Source organism: Myxocyprinus asiaticus, chromosome 8, assembly GCF_019703515.2.
Source record: "Myxocyprinus asiaticus isolate MX2 ecotype Aquarium Trade chromosome 8, UBuf_Myxa_2, whole genome shotgun sequence".
In the NCBI taxonomy this organism is placed as follows: domain Eukaryota; kingdom Metazoa; phylum Chordata; class Actinopteri; order Cypriniformes; family Catostomidae; genus Myxocyprinus; species Myxocyprinus asiaticus.
The window spans coordinates 42,108,158-42,125,193 of NC_059351.1; the positions used below are offsets into that span (position 1 = coordinate 42,108,158).

The window sequence follows — 17,036 nt, forward strand, 5'->3', positions numbered from 1 at the left end:
CTATAAATAGTCCTGGACTCACACTCTACCTTTGCGAAGTCTTGTCTCGTCACCGAACATTACTGAGCATTACTTTCCTACATTATCTGGATATCTTGTATATTACTTTGCTGCCTGTTCTCTGTGTATCACATTTTGGATTTGTTTGCCTGGTTGGACTGATTACTGTGTACTGGACTATCTGCCTGTTTATGACCCCGACCTGCTTGCTGCGTAATAAATACTGCACATGGATCTTAATGAGCAGAATGAGTCTCTGTCATTACACCAGATCTTTTACCACTACACCACCCTTAACAAAAAAGAATAAAAAAGAAAAACTAACCATCAGTTGTCCTCTGTGTGATGCAGTATAATAAGTGATCAAAAGGCTAAAGGCAAAGAGTTATTCTCTGTAATCTACTCTACAGGCATATACTGTATGTACTGGTCTAATCTGTTCTGCGGCAGTATTGATGGATCTGATAGAGATGCTAATGGATTAGGCAGAGTGCTCACTGCAGGGCTGAAGTTGCACTGTTATTCTACGCATACCTGTGTAGCATAAAGATGCATTTATGCAAAGCAATATAGTGGACGGTACACTCTCGTATTCTCTCTATAAACATTCAAATTAGAACAAATGCAGTCTGCCACAAACTCCACATATGTCTAAAACAAACATCTAAAAGAGATCCATAAATAAATCGTTGCTGTCCAGTGAAAAACACGTTTTGGCAATTTTGATTTTTTTCCCATAGACAGAATACACAGAACGATCTCTTCCTACTGTTTGAACTGTGCATTGACATGACCAATGAAAAGACGTTTAATCAGGCGATCTGTTTAACAAATATCTCCATGGGCCTTGAGAAGTGTCCATCATAACCGTGTATGTCCTGCCCTTATGTTTTGAAGAGCGTCAACTAATTTACCTCAGCTGTCCAGCTGAAGTGCAGTGAAGTGATTGCCTACATTGCGCTGGCTCTGTGATTTCCCTGACAACCAAAGCCATTCATGCACGCACAATGTCAGGTGGCATTAAAAATTTGACTATACCAGCCATTTATGGTTGCCAGATTACCATCTTCGCGAAACTGCGAATAAGCCCAGGACAAATGAAAAACATTCACAGGCTTAGCGTTGTTCAAGGCTCCCTTTTGACGGGAGCTCCAAGCAATTGCAAATGGGTCCTCTAGCTTCGCCTCAGGTTGGACCCAAAAAATGCATCTCGAAACCAAACTGTCTGCTCAACAAACGGAGTAGAGACCCTAGTCATAAAACTGATTTCAATCTAAAACATTAAGCTCAGATTTTATGCATAAATAAATTCCCTAGCTATCGATAACCTACAAGCTGAGTTCTGGGAACACAAACAGTTAGACTCGAGTCTGTAACTGAACATGCACCATTGGAACCCATGAAAAGAAAACCGTGTATGTTCACGTTAACACAAATCCCTGTAAGTCCAATTAAAATATCAAACAGTTCACTAACAGATACTGTATGTAATTATAGCATTCTATTTACGGTGCAAAAGGTGACTAATTATGCTATTTTGATTCATAAGATCGTTTATGAGAAAAATAGTTTTTCCATGTTCTTTAATTTTTTTTTTTTTTTTTTTTTTTGGAGATACGTGCTTTTCATCAGACAGCGACGAAATGCTGAAACATAAATGAAAATTATGTCATTGTTTCCTCACCCTCAGGTGAGTAATAGCAGATTGTCCAGGCCACTCTTTTCCATAAAATAAAAGTGAACAGTAAGCATGGCGGTCAAACAAGATTTTCAGTGAAGACAACTTAAATGTCACATACATTGTAAGGACTACTTTTAAACTGTTTTTATGGTGCTTTTTGGAGCTTGACAGTCTCTGGTCACCAATCTTTTTCAATGAATGGAAGAGAGAAGAGTGAATATTCTTAAACATTTCAACCTTCTCCTTGTGTGTTCCACAGAAAAAAAATAAAAAAAAAAATGGTTTGGAATGAAATGAAAAAGGTAAATAAAGGTAAAAAATGACAGAATTTTCACTTTTGGTTGAACTATCTCAAGCAGTGCTAATGTAATACAACACAGACAGAACTAAGCAGTCAGGGCAATCCAAAAATCAAATGCAGTCTTGTTTTTTCTTTGCAATGTCTGCACTGATTGTGAATAGGGCTCAGCGTTACTGCTTGATTTGCAGCAGTCGGGGTGGTATATTCTCTTGCCAGGTAGACAGTAATAATTCAAACCGGCTGCCAAAGACACTCGGATGTTCCCCTGATGAGACTGAATTGATGAGATGCCGATGCCTCCATTCATTTGACGGAGGACCCTGAAAACCCCTGAGCGGATCACAGAGTCTCGCATCTCATATTTTCAGCATGCCTGTGCCGCAAGAGGCAAATGCATTTAATCGTACACACAGAGACACACTGTGCCATTAGCAGTCAGATCCATACATGCATATTACGCATACGTCACGTTTTCCCTAGCGCGGCATACAAAGGTTGTTTTGCATGCTGCATGGGCAAGTTTCTCATGTTCAGTTAACGGAATACCTTGCGCTAGTGCCTCAACGCCTCAGTGCTCATATGCATCATCTTTCCCCAATCAACTTATACAAACCCAATAACAATTTGCGAGTTATTTTGATTGAATTGGGCAACAGAGCCGTTATGACATTGTGACGCATGTGTCTACTGTTCAGCAGGGCCGGGTAACACAGCAGGGTGGCTTATACCCTGTTGATCGCTGCCTGAATTTAAAATATTTAATGAGCATATCCAACATATGTGCATGGATTTCACATCGGATACATCAACAGCTTGGTCCGCAATTCACTCAGAATCCTCTTTGATCCCTCTGCAAGTTTTTTTTTTTCTTTTTTCTTTTTTTTTTTTTTCTGGAAGTCTCAAAACCCATTAAAGTGATTCAAACATAATTTGTTTTGCAGTGCTGAAGATTCTAGTGACGTGACAAGGTAATAGGTGGTTTATCAGATTGCTGGAACATATGGAGTCCAGTAGCAGCAGGGCTATAGAGGAAACAGGAAGTGATGGTTGAAAATGCCAGGGAAATGCCATAGTCTGAGCTAACACATTGTTTACAGTTTGTTTGATGACCGTCTAATGCAGGGATGGGCAACTGACAACCCGCAGTATCACTGAATACGGCACGTCGGACAAGATTTAGGATTAATTTTAGTTAAGCAAAAGATTGCATTCAAGCTAAGATGTTATTACAACTATCAACCTGAAGAGGTTGCTTGTTCTTGGCAGACCTGCTGATCACTGTCACATTCTAGCATGCTACATCTTACACTTCCATCCATCCATTTTCTACAGCTGCTTATCTTATGTAGGGTCGTGGGTAGTGCTGGAGCATTCTAGCTGTCTCGGGCCGAAGGCACAGAGGTGTCAGTTAGTACATGTGCACAGGGGAAATCCATTGTAACATGGTTCAGATGGGCAAGGAGGAGGCGGGAACTGGCTGAACAGTCAAAGTAATATTTAATGAAACAAAAAGACACAAAACACAAACACACACACGGCAGCTGCGTGTGGCTCTCTCTCCTGAACTGCAGCATCCGACCCGGCCTTATCCCTCTCCTCGGCTGATCAGTCCAATTGGGGGCCAGCCGTACACACTCACGATCCGGCCCCGCCCTCCTCCTCGTCACACCCATATTTTTTGTTTGCTAATATGAAATCTGTCATTAAAGATTTCAATTTGATATGCCATTACACCACTGATCAACTGATCAAAGAGACGTACAGTATGAGAGATACATACTGTTGCCAGAGCTACACTCCTCACAGATGTAAAGGGTAAAATACAGTACATAAGCATCAAAATAAATGAAATCCGTGACAGCATGAGAATCACCAAAGACATTTAATGTTGTTTCGCTTGTGCTTGCAAAAACGAAAAAGCCGTTGTCAAAAGGAGAAACTTTAAAGATATGCACTATTGAGATCTGATTGTTGAAAAGTCTCGCAAATAGTGAGAATGTTTCTCTGACGCACGAGACTGTTCGGCCTGTGTGTATGTGTTGCGGGGCTCGTGTGGTACTGAAATGTTGTGTATTAATGCACTGGAATCTTATGTTCTTGCAACCAGTATTCATTCTTATTGATGATAATATTTGTATTTTGCGATAATATTTACATTTTAACTAATACACTACCGGTCAAAAGTTTTGAAACACTTGACTGAAATGTTTCTCATGATCTTAAAAATCTTTTGATCTGAAGGCGTATGCTTAAATGTTTGAAATTAGTTGTGTAGACAAAAATATAATTGTGCCACCATATTAATTTATTTCATTATAAAACTAACATTTAATTAAAAAAATAAAAAAATAAAAAATAAATAAATAAAATGTTTTGAAATTGATGACTTGGACCAAATAATAAAGAAAAGCAGTCAATAAGTGCCCAACATAGATGGGAACTCCTTCAATACTGTTTAAAAAGCATCCCAGGGTGATACCTCAAGAAGTTGGTTGAGAAAATGTCAAGAGTACATGTCTGCAAATTCTAGGCAAAGGGTGACTACTTTAAAGATGCTAAAATATAACACAGTTTTAATTTATTTTGGATTTTGTTTAGTCACAACGTAATTCCCATAGTTCCATTTATGTTATTCCATAGTTTTGATGATTTACTATTATTCTAAAATGTGAAAAAAATAATAATAATAATAATAATTATAATTATAATAAAGAATGAGTAAGTGTTTCAAAACTTTTGACATACATATAAGCTATATTATGAGGTAGGGTTGATAATTTTGAAACTACGATCCTTATCTGTTCATTTGTGTGTTGCAAATGTACAAACAATGGAGATGAGATACATTTTCATGAAAATGTAACTTTTAAGTATTACGTTTTTTTTTTTTTTTTAAGCAGTCTGACGGGAAACAAAGTGTGTAAAAAGTACCGGGCTGATGCAATAAGCATTTTTGAGGATGAAACATTAGGTGGTTTAGGACAAAGTTTGCCAGGTTAGTGGGTTCTTTCCATCCAACCATCCATCCATCAATCCATTTATTTTTTAATGTTTTCTTTATTTATTTCATTTGTCATTTTAATCATAAATTTCAGATTACATAAACCTATACTGCATGAGGTCATGATGTTTGCTCACAAAGTGCACAAGAACCAATGGACTATGACACATGGACTACTTTTATGACAATTTTGGGTGCTTTACTAAGCGTAAAAACAAGACACTGTCTATTACCATTGTATTAAATTCAGCAAACAGGACTTGATTTAATTATCATTAAATTATCTTGTAACACAATCAACAATTACATTTTTTGGGTGAACTATTCCTTTAAGACTTTTAGTAAAATGTCTGGCTGCGCGAGCCTACCTTGGTGATGAGAGTGGCATGGAGAGAGCGAGCAAATCAGGACTATCAAACACTTTTCATTTCCTTTAAACCACTTTACTGTACCATAAAATCTCCACGTTTCCATGTGGGAAAGATCTTGCCCCGCCTGAGACCATGATAGATAATGAAATAAATGTCTTAAGAGGATTAAAAATGCTTGGCCCAGCAAATCTGTAAACAGCCTGTGCTCTCATTCAACACGTAACTACAAAACATGTGTCAGGGGAAGTTTACAGCTTTCCAAATATTGGTCCAGCGAAGCGCATGACAGAAGATGGAGGAACAAGACGGCCGCATGTGGGGAGGAGAAATGAGGGTGGTGATGTATGACTGCTTAGTCTGAAAATGTGGCCCTCAAATTTACAGTCTTGGTGAAGGGGATGGGAGTGGAACGATTTTAAAAGATGTTTTCCAATTATGAGATACCCGGCCAATCAGGTGAAGGGTAAATGGCGAACGTTCCTGTGCTAACTACAGTTTGTGTGTATGTATGCATGCCGGTGTGTATGAATTGCTTCCGAACCTTTGCACTGGCTGATTTATACACCAACTAACACACTCCTGAACTCCAAGTGTGTAATTAAAGAAGGTCATTCAAAACGAACAACCATTCCATGTTAGTTGCACTCTGTGGATTTACTGCGATGTGGGGTGAAGAGGGTCTTCAATCAGTAGGGGCTAACTGTTTGTGGGAAAGTCTGGTTTTGCCTACGTTGTGGGGACCAGCCAATGGTTTAAATAAACATATTAAATGTCTTAATGAAAATGTAAAATTCAAAAAAGGTTTGTTTGAAGGTTAGGTTTAGGGATGGAGGTATACCATGTTCTAACAAGGCTCATTAACCATTTTATATGCAGCCAATCATGTACATCACCATTTCAATTATTGTCTGTTTGTTGCCTAGTCCAGCCCATCTTAGACCAATGATAATATAGTCCCCACCATGATAGCACCATGTGTGCATGTTTCTACAGTCAGATATGGGAAGCAGCACATTGGTTGCAAGCATCATGTCATTTTTTGCATGGGGGCTTGTGGCACGTTGGTGTGGCATGCGATGAAGGACATGGCTAGCCAGACACACACAACAACGTCTTGGGGCTTGTGGGGAAATCTCGCAAATGAAAGGGTAACATAGTGATTGTATGCATTCCGACAGCTGACCTCTTTCGATAACAAACTCTTCGTTTTTGTCATTCTCCCTTCCTCCTATGTATGATTCAGAAGTTTATGAGGCTCACTTGTGCACATGTACTGTTGGACTGCAAACATTCTCACTAGCACTGACTGAGGGCTTGATTCAAGAGAATTTAGTGCAGGCATTCCATGTGGGGGAAAAAAGGCTATTTTCTCTTACTAGAAAATGTTATTTATTGAGAACAGAGTAACACATTAGAATTGCCTAATGTCCTGACAGGCAATTTCATACTATATATTCTATGTTAAGAAATGTAAATTTTTTGATGAGGTTTAGCAGTTTTTCAACATCAAGATTGTCCAACTGCTACAATAAAAGGTTTTTCTCAAATCTAAATATCCACTTTCACTTTCACATCTGAAAGTCACATGTGGTGCCTGTTTAGTTTCACTTTCACATCTGAAAGTGAAAGTGGATATTTAGAGTAACACCTGTACATCTACTATTCATGTGATTATCTAATCAGCCAATCGTGTGGCAGATGTGCAATGTATAAAATCATGCAGATATGGGTCAGGAGCTTCAGTTAATGTTCACATTAACCATCAGAATGGGGAAAAAATGTGATCTAACTGATTTAGACTGTGGCATGATTGTTGGTGCCAGACAGGCTGGTTTGAGTATTTCTGTGACTGCTGATCTCCTGAGATTTTCACACACAACAGTCTCTAGAGCGTAAAGAGAATGGTACGAGAAAAAAAAAAAAAAACACCCAGCGAGCGCCAGTTCTGTGGGCGAAAATGGCTTGTGAGGTCAAAGGAGAATGGCCAGACTGGTCTAAGCTGACAGGAAGGTGACAGTAACCTAAATAACCACATGTCACAACAGTTCTATGCAGAAAAGCATTTCTGAACGTACAACACATCGAACATTGAGGCGGATGGGCTACAGCAGCAGAAGACGGGAGTTAAGATGGTAACTCTGTTTTATTTGCTTGCCAAAGGCAATTGCTTACATTTGCCACTTGGTGAGTATGTAATTTTGGACCTTGCCTGCAACTAGTAATGGGGCAGAAACGAGATCCTAAGTTTCTCTCATTCAGTGAAAATCTCCAGCCTATGTGTTATAATAGTTATTCTCCACTGTTTACAGTTTACAGTCAAAACTCTTCCAGACTTTGAATTATAAGGCAGTTGGATGGCAATGACCCTCCGTCTGACACTTTGTGGCTTTAATTCTAGGGTCTGTTTTGAAGTCTAAAGCGGTGCTGCCTGATCTAAAACTTGTCATGGTGATGGAGTAAGAAAATGGAACAAAAGAGCTTTTTTCTAATTGGACCAGTTGTTCCAAGAGTGCTGTTATTTAGCATAACTGAACTGGAACATTTCACTGTTTGTATCAATTCCACGTATGTATTCACAGTGTTCCAGAGAGGTTCCAGACTGATTGATCCTGTTTTGGTTTCATTTAGTATCATTTCATTTATGGAGCAAAACATAAAATAACCAGCTATATTTAATCTAAAATGTAAGTTATTCCATATCAGTACAGAACTGTTGTATATAAGCAAAATCACACAATCATGTTGTTGCATTTCATATAGCTGTGATTGCCTGAAACCTTGTGTCCATGACCAAGTCACAGTGCTGATATTCAGTATCACCATTACTCATGTGATATTGCTTAAAGGGATAGTTCACCCAAAATGAAACTTCTCTTATCATTTACTCACCGTCATGCCATCCCAGATGTGAATGACTTTCTTTCTTCTGCACTACACAAAGATTTTTAGAAAAAAAAAAAAACATAAAAGTAATCCATAAGACTCGTGTTAAAATCCATATATTCAGAAGCGATATAATAGGTGTGGGTGAGAAACAGAACAATATTTAAGTCCTTTTTTAATCTAAATCTCCACTTTAACTTTCACTTTCAGAAGTGAAAGTGAAACTAAACAGGCACAACATGTGATGTTCAGATGTAAAAGTGAAAGTGAAAGTGGAGATTTAGATCATTATTTTTATTTTTTTTAAAGGACTTGAATATTGTCTTCAATTATCTGTTTCTCACCCACACCTATTATATCACTTCTGAATATATTGATTTAACCACTGGAGTCTTACGGATTATTTCTATATGTTTCCTTTATGTGATTTTTGGAGCTACAATCATCTGATCACCATTCATTTGCATTGTATGGACCAACAGAGCTGAAATCTTCCAAAAATCTTAATTTGTGTTCTGCCAAAGAAAGAAAGTAATACACATCTGGGATCATTTTTTGGATGAACTATACCTTTAATGATATCTAGACTAACAACACAAATATACATTGATTATAGAAATGTCCATGAATTGTCCATTACTAAAGATTGTATTAACTTCCATTACTTTTCCGGGCCTGGGCATAAAATTCCCTGATATTTCTGGGTTTTGGAGGTCTATGATGTGCCAATGGAAATGTATGTGTGCCTAATCAAAAGAGCATCTCCTGATGCATCAGCCTACAGTATATAAATGAAGTAACAATAAACCTTTAATTAGTCATTTTCCTTTCACCAGAAGAGTGGTGATAGCCTTAGTCACATCCTTATTTTCTAGAATGGCTATAGACAGAAGAATGACTCACCTGTCTTCGAAGATCACGGGTCTTCTTGGTCATCTTGTCAATGGCTGAATTCAGTGGGTCTCCTTTTTCTTTTCTGCCCGTCTGCAATAAAAGAAGGATGGGGGTAGAAAGGTGGAGAAAAAAAAAATAGTGTTACTTGTGTAGTATGGCCATTTCATGTCCTACAATCTCACTCCAGAAGAACAGGGAAAAAGTAACTACAAATTAAGGGAGACGTGGAGTGCGAAGTTAAAAACGGTGTCGTTGGCCTTTAGTAGAGTTTGGAGGAAAGGTGAAGGTTTTAAGAAAACTCTTGAAATTTGAGGCATTTAAGTGCCTCTAAGTGTAGACACAGTAGGGGTGGAATAAAGTAACCACTGAAGAAAGTGACATTAGAGTGCAGACACCACAAAAAAGAGCAATACAGCACAAAAAGCAGGCCCAAAACCCCAGGGATTAAAACTTTATTGCCTTACAAAAGCCACATCGCAGGGTGCCAATAACTCTGCAGTTGATGAAACTGAGAAGTTACTGTAGCCTGGAGCAATTTGAAAGTGAAGTTCAGACAGACACTGAATACAAGTTGCATGGTCTTTTAACGCTATTCTGTTTAATAGGGTTTATAGGATTGCTTACACAAAACGTACATAAATAACTCAAATCTGTGTTCAAATAGGTTGTTCTGAACTACTGCAGTGTTCCTCTATTATATTCAAAGCATGAATCAATTCTGTTCTTGGGTGTCTCTGTGCACATTTAGAAATCTCTTTTTCAACCTTTTAACAGTGTAACTCCAGAGGGGAAATGAACACATTTGCCCAAGATGAATCTTCAAGCCACAGGTGTTGAACAAGAATATGAACTGCCCTGAAGGCACACTCAACAAGAGTGGGACAATATTCTTATGGCACAAATTTTTTAATCAGTCCACCTGGAAACAGTGTCATGTTTATGAAGCACGGGGTTGATGCAATGTTTGAAAGGCAGATTGGTGTAAGGTGATTAGTAGCAAATAAACTAGACATCCATGTAGGACTGGACGATATCCTAATTTCCGATTATTTCTCTTGATATTGTATCAATAATAACAATTATTAATGTCTATTAATTGTGCAGCCCTACATCCACAAACAAAATTGTATAGTATCACAACTGATACAGTTGTGCTCAAAAGTTTGCATACCCTGGCAGAAATTGTGAAATTTTGGCATTGATTTTGAAAATATGACTGATCATGCATTTAAGGATAGTAATCATATGAAGATTGTTTGGCTCCTTTTTATATAATAATGATAACAGAAATCACCCAAATGGCCCTGATCAAAATTTTACATACCCTTGAATGTTTGGCCTTGTTACAGACATACACAGGTTTAAATGGCAATTAAAGGTTAATTTCCCACACCTGTGGCTTTTTAAATTGCAATTAGTTTCTGTGTATTAATAGTCAATGAGTTTGTTAGCTCTCACGTGGATGCATTGAGCAGGCTAGATACTGAGCCATGGGGAGCAGAAAAGAACTGTCAAAAGACCTGCGTAACAAGGTAATGGAACTTTATAAAGATGGACAAGGCTATGTCAAGGTCAGGTAGACCAAGAAAGATTTCAGCCACAACTGCCAGAAGAATTGTTCGGGATACAAAGAAAAACCCACAGGTAACCTCAGGAGAAATACAGGCTGCTCTGGAAAAAGATGGTGTGGTTGTTTCAAGGATGGTCCAAGATACACAATACGACGATACTTGAACAAAAATGAGCTGCATGGTCGAGTTGCCAGAAAGAAGCCTTTACTGTGCCAATGCCACAAAAAAGCCTGGTTACGATATGCCTAACAACACCTTGACACGCCTCACAGCTTCTGGCACACTGTAATTTGGAGTGACAAGACCAAAACAGAGCTTTATGGTCACAACCATAAGCGCTATGTTTGGAGAGGGGTCAACAAGGCCTATAGTGAAAAGAATACCATCCCCACTGTGAAGCATGGTGGTGCTCACTGATGTTTTGGGGGTGTGTGAGCTCTATAGGCACGGGGAATCTGAAAATTGATGGCAAGATTCAATGCAGCATGTTATCAGAAAATACTGGCAGACAATTTGCATTCTTCTGCATGAAAGCTGCGCATGGGACGCTCTTGGACTTTCCAGCATGACAATGACCCTAAGCACAAGGCCAAGTTGGCCCTCCAGTGGTTACAGCAGAAAAAGGTGAAGGTTCTGGAGTGGCCATCACAGTCTCTTGACCTTAATATCATCGAGCCACTCTGGGGAGATCTCAAACGTGCGGTTCATGCAAGACGACCAAAGACTTTGAATGACCTGGAGGCATTTTGCCAAGACGAATAGGCAGCTATACCACCTGCAAGAATTTGGGGCCTCATAGACAACTATTACAAAAGACTGCACACTGTAATTTATGCTAAAGGGGGCAATACACAGTATTAAGAACTAAGGGTATGCAGACTTTTGAACAGGGGTCATTTAATTTTTTTCTTTGTTGCCATGTTTTGTTTTGTGATTGTGTCATTCTGTTATAACCTACAGTTGAATATGAATCCCATAAGAAATAAAAGAAATGCGTTTTGCCTGCTCACTCATGTTTTCTTTAAAAATGGTACATATATTATCAATTCTCCAAGGGTATGCAAACTTTTGAGCACAACTGTATATATATATATATATATATATATATATATATATATATATATATATATACACAAACATATATATATATATATATATATATATATATATATACAGGTGCATCTCATTAAATTAGAATGTTGTGGAAAAGTTCATTTATTTCAGTAATTCAACTCAAATTGTGAAACTCGTGTATTAAATAAATTCAATGCACACAGACTGAAGTAGTTTAAGTCTTTGGTTCTTTTAATTGTGATGATTTTGGCTCAAATTTAACAAAAACCCACCAATTCACTATCTCAAACAATTTGAATATGGTAACATGCCAATCAGCTAATCAACTCAAAACACCTGCAAAGGTTTCCTGAGCCTTCAAAATGGTCTCTCAGTTTGGTTCACTAGGATACACAATCATGGGGAAGACTGCTGATCTGACAGTTGTCCAGAAGACAATCTTTGACACCCTTCACAAGGAGGGTAAGCCACAAACATTCATTGCCAAAGAAGCTGGCTGTTCACAGAGTGCTGTATCCAAGCATGTTAACAGAAAGTTGAGTGGAAGGAAAAAGTGTGGAAGAAAAAGATGCACAACCAACCAAGAGAACCGCAGCCTTATGATTGTCAAGCAAAATCGATTCAAGAATTTGGGTGAACTTCACAAGGAATGGACTAAGGCTGGGGTCAAGGCATCAAGAGCCACCACACACAGACATGTCAAGGAATTTGGCTACAGTTGTCGTATTCCTCTTGTTAAGCCACTCCTGAACCACAGACAACGTCAGAGGCGTCTTACCTGGGCTAAGGAGAAGAAGAACTGGACTGTTGCCCAGTGGTCCAAAGTCTTCTTTTCAGATGAGAGCAAGTTTTGTATTTCATTTGGAAACCAAGATCCTAGAGTCTGGAGGAAGGGTGGAGAAGCTCATAGCCCAAGTTGCTTGAAGTCCAGTGTTAGGTTTCCACAGTCTGTGATGATTTGGGGTGCAATGTCATCTGCTGGTGTTGGTCCATTGTGTTTTTTGAAAACCAAAGTCACTGCACCCGTTTACCAAGAAATTTTGGAGCACTTCATGCTTCCTTCTGCTGACCAGCTTTTTAAAGATGCTGATTTCATTTTCCAGCAGGATTTGGCACCTGCCCACACTGCCAAAAGCACCAAAAGTTGGTTAAATGACCATGGTGTTGGTGTGCTTGACTGGCCAGTAAACTCACCAGACCTGAACCCCATAGAGAATCTATGGGATATTGTCAAGAGGAAAATGAGAAACAAGAGACCAAAAAATGCAGATGAGCTGAAGGCCACTGTCAAAGAAACCTGGGCTTCCATACCACCTCAGCAGTGCCACAAACTGATCACCTCCATGCCACGCCGAATTGAGGCAGTAATTAAAGCAAAAAGGAGCCCCTACCAAGAATTGAGTACATATACAGTAAATGAACATACTTTCCAGAAGGCCAACAATTCACTAAAAATGTTTTTTTTATTGGTCTTATGATGTATTCTAATTTTTTGAGATAGTGAATTGGTGGGTTTTTGTTAAATGTGAGCCAAAATCATCACAATTAAAAGAACCAAAGACTTAAACTACTTCAGTCTGTGTGCATTGAATTTATTTAATACACGAGTTTCACAATTTGAGTTGAATTACTGAAATGAATGAACTTTTCCACGACATTCTAATTTATTGAGATGCAGCTGTATATATATACACACACAAAAATATATGGACAGCATATATTATATGGCAGTTCTTGTCCAGAATAAGCTGCAATGTGGACCAGACTTTATGCCATTATGCCGTATGCTAGTTTAAGATTGACTTAATCCCACAGTTTGCATCTAGTGTGATTTTTTTTTTTTTCCAGAGGCTATAGCTTTCAAAAATTAACTCTCTCTCTCTCTCTCTCTCTCTCTCTTTCTCTCTCAGGGTGAGCTGGTGCTCGGGTTCAAATGAGGACGGTTTCTCTTGTTAGCGAGTAATTAAAGATTTTACAGCATTGGTGACGTCTCCCCTTTGTCCGATCTGCCAGACAGCTCACAGCTGGTTCCTGTGTGTCAGTGTCAGAGGAAACTCTCACCGTAGATGACAACACACATCCCGTCTCACTCACTATCTCTCTCTCGCTCTCACTTTCTCTCTCTCTCGCTGTAACTCCTTACAAACACAAAGAGTACACTATTATATATGGACAGCTAAATGCCTCCATGGATTTGATAGAAAACTGAAAAACAGATACATGAGAGCAAGACAAAAATTTAGGCGAATATTAAATATTTGATCAAGCATTGATCTGTCAACTGCCTTTCTAGAAAATTATAGACAACACATACACAGAAGTTTACTTACTGTTGCTAAATAAATGAGGGCATATATATATATATATATATATATATATATAATGCATTTTTAAATGTTTATAATAGGAAAATATTAAAAGGCATGCAATCCACCATATGTGTAACTTAACTAATATTTTAACCAACAGAAAAATAAACCATCAGTTCTAAATAAAAAATAAATAAACATGCTGAATGTGACGTGTAAAATCAGACAAACCTTATTTCTCACAATACTGAAATTTCAGAATCAGTCTGAACGAAAATTTTTCCAGGTATATAATGATTTCTGTGTGCAGGTTTTTGGCCGCGCCTGAATTGATATCCAAAGCAGCCTGTTAATGAAGCTATCTGCTTTCATTTGGGAGATGACCCTCAGAATGAGTTCTGAATACTGAAGCTATGATAACATTTACCAGTGCTGCCATTTCAATATTATCACTAAAAACAGCATATCATTTTTTGTGTCACCATGGAGTGCAATTAGAAGGCCAAGCACTGACCCCCCTCTACGAGAGAGAGAGAGAGAGAGAGAGAGAGAGAGAGAGAGAGAGAGAGAGAGAGTGTGTGTGTGTGTGTGTGTGAGAGAGAGAGAGAGAGAGAGAGAGAGAGAGAGAGAGAGAGAGAGATTGAACTGAAGCTTTGATATCAACATCTGATTCAAAGATGGGGTGAATGAATTAACAAATGCATTACCTTTTCATTCACTGTAATAGAATGAAATTGATTTCATTATCATCAGTGTTGACTGAAGGCAAGGCATCTGATCAGAGTGTTGCAAATCAGCAGCAACCGTTGAAATGGCAGAAACAGTTGAATTCAGTCTGAACATTATGAGATTGCACACAATTAATGACCATGTTGCCAAGCAACGATCCTCCAATTCCGCTTAGATGTTATTAATATACTGGCAGTGCAAGCTGGATCACATTAAATTGGCTAGTTCAATCAATATTCCAAAACTGGATGAAGTGGCAAGCAATTATCCATGGAATTCAGAATCAGCAAACCCAGTGGAATAAGACACTATCTAAAGACATTTCCCTTTGTTCTGCTAGTGCACTATGTCTAGGCTATCATCTACTGTATTTGTGACTCTTGCATAGGGGTGTCTCAAAGATGATGGCCTATAGGATGACTTTTTTAAAAACAAATAAAAAAATTAGAACAGTTGAATGGATTTACAACAGAACACATAAGGTGATTTTTTTTAAAGAAAATTCTGACCCCCTTTTTCTTTTTTTTCATATAATGGGAAAGAGTGGCCATGATACTGTAACAAAAAGCCTGAAAATGACAACATTTTGGTTACAGCAATCAATACAGGTAATTTTATTACAGCCGTTGGCTTTAATCACAGACAATTTGGTGAAAATAACACTGATTTCAGCTGACCGTGCCACACTGAAGTCCACTGAAAGTAACCAGAGGAACTGTGCTTAAATCTGTGCTTACAATGCTACAGAGTTGAATTGCAATTCAGTAACTTCCTCTTCCTGTCATTCCAATTCACATTCTAACTGAAATCATGCAGGGCATGGCCAGTTCAACACAACCTTTAACTCATGAATAGAAAAGGAGCCTATTCTTAATTTCTAAATGTTGCCCAGCCCTAGTAAGTTCACACCAAAGTTGTAACGGAATACTGCAGTATTTCCTTCTTTCAACTGAAATCATCTGTGTAAGACAGGACTGTCTCAGGGCAACCCAACACATTCCTCTCTTTGAAGTCTGTGTGTGTCTCTTGTGTGAATGATGACTACATGGACAGGTACAAAATATGAGGGCTAAAAAGTGAGTTTCAGAATTGTTTCCAAGTTTTTACTAAACTCAAAAAAAACAAAAAAAATTTTTTTTTTTCTCCTCTGTTTGCCCTTTACTGTAAGAGTTTCAGATCGGAACTCAGTGTGTAACTCTGATCAAGTTTTTATTTTTATTTTTTTGCACCAAAACTTGGAGATGATTTATTTGGTGCTTGGTATCAGAAAGCAGCAAATAAAATGAGTGAGTTGTCTATACATTATCTTTATTATTATTTTTAGGTGATAACTTGCACAACATTGCCTGATTTTGAAATAAATAAATGGATGAATGGAGGGAGGGATGGACTGATGGACAGACAGATGAATGAATGAAATTAATAATTTGCTTGTAATTTTATGTTATCGATAAAGCAGTGATTTTTTTTTTTTTTTTTTTTAAATTTTTTTTTTAGTTTGAGCCTTAAACTAATAAAGGCTGGACAACCTAATCTGTCACAATGTACATCACATTCTATTTTATCCTTAAAGCTTTTGGCAGGAACATGCACAATTTGTATTAAAACTTTGATGGTTTTCACAAAATTGGAATGGTCATCAGATAAAAAAGTTCTACATATCCCCATCCCTTGCATAGTAAATATAAAATAAAAAAAAAAAAAGAAAAGCAACCTGAAACTGTTCTACTTCTGTTACATGGAGAAAAAATAAGTAAACTAAAATATAAATAAAAACAGAGTAATATATATATATATATATTTTATTTTTTTATTTTGTGTGTGTGTGTGTGTGTGTGTGTGTGTGTGTGTGTGAATTATTCTTGCAGATATTTTGACTGATGTGATACAGTATGCTTTTAGCTACTAAAAAAAAAAAAAAAGTAGTACTCTCAGCTCCATTTAACACGATGGCAACATTCCAGAAATTCACAGATTCCCCCCCAAATTAATGCTGAAAATGCAAAAAAAAAAAAAAAAATAATAATAATGTCTGTAATTCCATCTGGCCTTTTCTTGGGAAACATTTTACTATGAAGTTGTCTTTATGTACTGTAAGTTATTTAGAGCAGGATTTTCTAAAGTGACAAACGTAAGCCTGACAGGAAAAAAAACATTGAACGGTTCCACATATCAACGGTTCCGTCATATTAAAAACCCCTCTGTTGCAGTACAAAATCAGT

At 37.8% G+C, this 17,036-nt stretch overlaps 1 protein-coding gene across 3 annotated transcripts in view; it reads right to left on the reverse strand.

Moving 5' to 3' along the window:
• LOC127444566 (catenin alpha-2) overlaps positions 1-17,036 on the reverse strand; it is a 784,313-nt gene that overhangs the window by 143,993 nt on the left and 623,284 nt on the right. For all 3 annotated transcript variants that reach the window (XM_051704010.1, XM_051704011.1, XM_051704012.1), the window contains one exon: positions 9,141-9,221. In XM_051704010.1, coding sequence (XP_051559970.1) covers positions 9,141-9,221 — 81 coding nt within the window. The remainder of the gene's footprint in view (positions 1-9,140; positions 9,222-17,036) is intronic.